Source organism: Cornus florida, unplaced genomic scaffold (genome assembly GCF_030987335.1).
Source record: "Cornus florida cultivar Cherokee Brave unplaced genomic scaffold, ASM3098733v1 CherokeeBrave_3.0.0_Hap2_Chr01, whole genome shotgun sequence".
NCBI classification, from domain to species: domain Eukaryota; kingdom Viridiplantae; phylum Streptophyta; class Magnoliopsida; order Cornales; family Cornaceae; genus Cornus; species Cornus florida.
Window position 1 is genome coordinate 117116867 of NW_026775571.1, and position 6000 is coordinate 117122866.

The 6000-nt window shown below is 41.3% G+C and overlaps 1 protein-coding gene across 1 annotated transcript; it reads right to left on the bottom strand.

Annotated features, from left to right (window-relative positions):
- Window positions 1–2059: 2059 nt before the first annotated feature.
- LOC132281561 (uncharacterized) lies at window positions 2060–4219 on the bottom strand. The gene has a single exon (XM_059783259.1). It carries the CDS (start codon window positions 4217–4219, stop codon window positions 2060–2062), a length of 2160 nt encoding a protein of 719 aa, XP_059639242.1.
- Between the last annotated feature and the right edge of the window lie 1781 nt (window positions 4220–6000).

The window sequence follows — 6000 nt, forward strand, 5'->3', positions numbered from 1 at the left end:
AATCACATTCAGTGGGAACAAGAATTAAACAAACTAGTTTAAAAACGATTAACCCGCATATAAAAGAAAATCTGCTGTTTTGCCTTCTTCTCCAACTCTGGCGGTGTCCGGCTAACTTGTACCTCCAACCAACTTTCCTATGGATTAAAACTAAGTCCCAAAGTGCTCTAAAGTTATTTAAGTTCATTACTTGTTAATCAAATTCAATTAGAACAAGAACATGCACAAACAGTTTCAACACGAACGGAAAATACTTACAAGAACCCATACTGTTTGAAACAAATAATTACAACCAAACTAATTTAGCTTTATTTCTTCCTAGAACTGAATTAGAGATGCAAAGAACACAGGCCAAAGAGATAGAGTTAGTAATAAAACTTGCCTTACACCGACGTCGTTCAACAAACTCCGGCCAACTCTCTATTTCTTCCCTTTGTTGCTTCCCAAATTTCTCCCAGACTCCTCTCAACTTCTCTCTATTTTCTTTATGTCGTGACTAGGGTTTTTGATCTCTAAACCCTAAGTAGTCGTCTAATAATATATTTATAGGCTTAAGTAAAAACCTAAACCCTAATTCTATTTGAAAGAGAATTATACAACCGACAATATAACAATCCTATACTACGTCGGCTACAACAATGACGCTAAAACAAAACCCTAATTAATCCTACCAACGTAAAAACTCATTTACTTAATTAAATCATTTAATAATTAATTCTATTTAAAGAAAACAATTTCATCAAATAATTAAAACCCAATAAATAAACAATTAAAGAATTAAATAGAATAAATAATTTACAACACTTAAACACGTCACAAAATTTAAATAATTAATTAAATCCAATGAAATAATTAAACCAACAAATTCGCAACTAAACACATAAAACAATTAATACAATAAAATGAGCAATTAAACAGATAAAAACAAATAAACAGGCAATTAAAACAATTAACTTAATAAAAACGTAATTACATACAATAATTAAATTCCAGAACCGTCCTTTTAAAATTAGGGGTATTACATTACTAACCCTGCCTCACTTGCACGGGCGTTGACGGACCCATCCACATATAACGTCCAAGTAGATTCGGCTTCTTCTTGCTCATTTGCAGCATGCTTGGGTCCATCTTCTGGTGAGAATTCCGCTATAACATCTGCCAGTACCTGGGCTTTTAAGGCCATTCGGGGTTTGTATTGGATATCGAACTCTCCAAGTTCTACCGACCACTTCATGAGTCGCCCTGAAGTATCAGGTTTGCAGAGAACTTGCTTAAGTGGTTGGTCCGTCAATACTATTATTGTATGAGCTTGGAAGTAAGGCCTGAGTTTCCTCGTAGAGATAACTAGAGCAAATGCCAACTTTTCTATCCTTGGGTACCTTTCTTCCGCCCCCTTGAATGCACGGCTAGTATAATATACCGGTTTCTGGTTTCTATCCTCTTCACGGACTAAGGCCGAGCTTACTGCCGACGGAGAAACCGCCAAGTACAAATACAACTGTTCTCCTTGCATCGCCCGCGACAATAATGGTGGTGAAGTGAGATACTCCTTTAGCTCTGTAAAAGCTTGCTCGTACTCAGGGGTCCATGAAAAAACTTTCCTGAGCACACTAAAAAAAGGCAAACACCTATCGGTCGCCCTGGAAATCAACCTGTTCAGAGCTGCGATCCTTCCTGTCAATCTTTGAAGTTCCTTAGTCGATGCTGGAGACTGCATGTTGAGAATCGCCTGAACCTTCTCAGGGTTAGCTTCTATCCCTCTTCTACTTACCATGTAACCGAGGAATTTCCCAGAGGAGACTTCGAAGGCACATTTGCTTGGGTTAAGCTTCATCTAGTGTTTCCTGAGGACTTGGAACGTTTCCTGTAGATCAGCCAGGTGGTCTTGAACTTTCAAGCTTTTTACGAGCATGTCATCCACATACACTTCCATATTCCTTCCGATTTGGTCCTTAAACATCAGGTTTACTAGCCGCTGATATGTTGCACCAGTATTTTTTAGCCTAAAAGGCATCACCTTATAACAATATAAACCTCTGTCCGTGATGAAAGAGGTCTTCTATCGGTCTGGTATGTGCATTGAGATTTGGTTATACCCCGAGTATGCATCCATAAAACTGAGCAGCTCATGGCCAGCTGTCCCTTCTACCAACATATCAATTCTTGGCAGAGGGAAACTGTCTTTGGGGCACGCCTTATTTAAATCGGTAAAGTCTACGCACAACTTCCATTTTCCATTGGCATTTTTTACCAAAACAACATTGGCCAACCAGTCGGGATAACGAACCTCTTGGATGAAATCAGCTTTCATAAGTTTATTCACCTCTTCTGATATAGCCATGTTCCTTTCCGCGGCAAATGTTCTTCGTTTTTGCCTGATAGGTTTGAATGTAGGATCTGTGTTTAATCGATGCTCAATCGTAGTTGGATTAATACCGGGCATGTCTTCATGTGACCAAGCGAATACATCTTGATTATGTCTGAGGAACTGTATAAGAATATTTGTGAAATCTGAGGGGAGCAGAGACCCTATCCTTACCTTTTTTGTTACGTCAGTGTCATTCAAGCATATCTCCACTAAGTCCTCGATTGGCTTAGCACGGTCTTGCTCATTCTCTTCAACTTCATCGACAATCAAAGCCTCTTGCTGCATCTTTTCTTTGAGAGAGGCAACATAGCATTCTCTGGCAATGGACTGATCTCCTCTTAGTTCGCCTACGCCATGCTCGGTAGGGAAGCGCATTAATAGGTGATAAGTCGAAGTGATGGCCCTCATCAAATTTAAGGTCGCTCTTCCTAGGATGACATTGTAAGCAGATGGACAATCTACCACCAGGAAGTCTACCATGACAGTGACTTGTTTTAGGCTGGTTCCTGCAGTGACAGGAAGGATGACCGCTCCTAGAGGATAGACCTTGTCTCCCGTGAATCCCACCAATGGTGATCTAGTAGGTCTGAGTTTCTCCTTACCAATCTTCATCTTGCTGAATGCATCAAGAAAAATGATATCAGCTGAACTTCCATTATCTACCAAGATTCGCCGAGTATTATAGTTAGCGATCATCATGGTGACGACAAGAGGGTCGTCATGAGGTTGTTGCACATCCTTCATGTCTTCATCTAAGAATGTAATAACTGGATCACCTAAACGAGGCATCTTTCGATGTTGAATCTGTACTCCAACTTCGCACACCTCAGATGAGCTTCGCATTCTCCTGGCACAGGCCTTACGGGTTGAGCTTAATTCTTCACCTCCTGCACACCCCCAAGCTATAACCCTGATCTCTCCTATTGGTTGTTGATCAGGAGGGTGGTTGTCTCGGCTTGCTTTTAGTGGATTAATGTCGGTTCTGTCATTCCCCACAATAAACTTTCGCATGTACCCCCTTCGGATTAGAGTCTCAATCTGATCCTTAAGGTTGAAGCAATCCTTTGTAGCGTGCCCATGGTCTTTATGGAACCTGCAATACTTATCACGAGGTTTCCTTGCCGAATCTGACTTCAACTTCGGTGGCCACTTCAGATATGGCTCATCTTGGATCTGCAGGAAAACTTGATCTATCGGCATATTTAAAGGAGTGTAATTTGTATACCTCTCCGCTTTCTTATAGCGAGACGCCCTTTTATTCTGGTTGACCATGGGTTTCTTATACTCGGTTTCCTTTTCATCTCTGATTGTCAGGGCCGGCCTTTTCTTGTCTGACTTCTTATCCTCCCCTTCTTTTCCCTTTCTCGCAATCATTGCATCTTCAGCATTCATATGTCTTTTAGCTCGAACCAATAACTCGGCCATACTGGTAGGAGGTTCTTCTGATAAAGAGAAGAGGAATCTTGAGGTTTGGAGTCCTCCCATGAAGGCGGCTAGGGCCACCTTGTCATCCGCTTCCTCCACATGTAACATCTCCGTGTTAAAACGACTAATGTAATCTCGCAGTGACTCTCCCTTTCGTTGCTTCACAGTGAGGAGGTGGGTAGCCGGCCTTCTATGCCTCTGGCCAGCAATGAAATGGCCCACAAAGCCCTTACTCAATTCTTCAAAGGTTTCGATGGTTCTTGGCTTTAGTTTGTTGAACCATACCCGTGCTGATCCTTTGAGAGTCGTTGGGAAAGCCCTGCACATGATCTCATCCGGCATCGCGTGCAGGTGCATCAGCGCCTGAAAAGTCTCCAAGTGGTCGAGGGGATCCTTAGTTCTGTCGAAACTGTCAATTGTGGGCATTCTAAATTTGCTTGGCAAAGGGCATTTCATAACCGAGGGGCTGAACGGCAAATTGGTCTTCTGCACCAAACTATCTATAGCTGTAATGCTCCCTTCATGGCCTGCATCACACCCTCCATCTTTGCCTTGAGATCTTGCATCTCTAGGTTAACATGGGAAATCTCCTCGGTCTTTTCAATGACAATTGTGTCTTCATGGGGTCGGGAACTCCGTGGAAGAGAGGGGTGGATCACCTCTCTATGTCGGTTTCCCACCTGGCTTTGTTCAACTTCGGTCTCATGTCGGGGAGGATGAGTATCCTGCTCTTCCAGATTCCCATTACCTCTGTTTGGATTCGAGAGGTCTTGGCGTGGTAAGTTCTGTTGAACCAGTGGAACAAGGTGTTGCAGGAGTGCTGCATTTTGTTAGATCAACTGGTCCACACCCTGATTCAAAGTTTGGACCTGCAGTTCCAACGCTGCAAACCGCGTCTGGTCATTTGGGACGTTTAGGTTTTCACCCGACTCTTCCCTTTGACCAGATCCCTGCGACGGTGTTCCTTCGGTAACCATACCAGACAGCAAACGTCTATACCCAACGAGTAATAAATCGATTCAAGGGAATCATCGTTCCCACAGATGGCGCCAACTATTGAGGTTGAAATTCGCCGCGGTCTAGTACGACACCGTTTCCTGCAAAACAAAGATGGCAAAGTCAAACACCGGTGTGGTGCCGGCCGTTGACCCTCCGACGATCAAGTTAGTAAGGGTTCTCGATAGAGAATTTTATCGTAATTTGCTTAGTAGGAATTTTTGTGTGTGTACCTTGTTCCCGAGTCATTTTTGTATTTATAGTCACTTCCCTTATTCTTGATAAGGGAATTTTATCGTCCTTAGCCCATGGAGCCTATCTCGTGGAAATCTTATCCTTGATAAGATTTGAACTTACCCCATGACAAATCCTATCCTTGATACGATTTGTCATCATTTTTATCTAGTAGAAATGGTTATCCTTGATAACGAGATATTATCGCCTGAGATTTGAAGAAATCTGGTTGCCGGTCAATATTTAATTACCTTTTTTGTTAAGTCAAGATAGGCTAGGGTTATTTTTCCCTATCAGTACCTTCCCCCAAATCCCCACATTTTCACCCTTCACTTTTATATTTTCCCAGAAAATTAAAAACCCAACTTTCCAGGAAAATTCTTCACCGATTTTCCAAATCCAAGCTCGGAGACAACAACCCTTTTCACCAAACTTTCTCTAGTTTTCAAAAATTGAAAGGCCAGGGATAAGCCGACTGTAATCACATCTATATATATAAATATATATATATATAAGGGCAGGAAAGGGTATTTTCGGCATTTCATGAAAAATAGTAGCTGATGTCATCATTTTCAGTCGTTGACTACCGTTGACTCTAACAGAAGGGAGGTCTGTGTAAGATATTTTCAAAAATAGGGGAGGTCCGCGTAATTTCAGGAACAGGAAGGGTGCCGCTTGTAATTATGGCAAATCATATGGGAAGTCTGTGTAAATTACCCAATATTTTTTCTCATAATTGATAATGATTAGGAGTTGTTATATATATACATAACTATTTGTTGATAAGAGTGTTGGGTGAAAACTGGGTTAGTATTGAGATTATTGGTCAACAATTTGAAAATCACTTATCGTTAATCTATTTATGTACGTGACATCATATGTGTTCAAACTAGAGCCAAAACTTTCACTTTACAAATATTCCAAAGCTCATTTTTTTTTTTTTTTTTACAAGCAGAAACTATAGTTCTGCCTTTCTA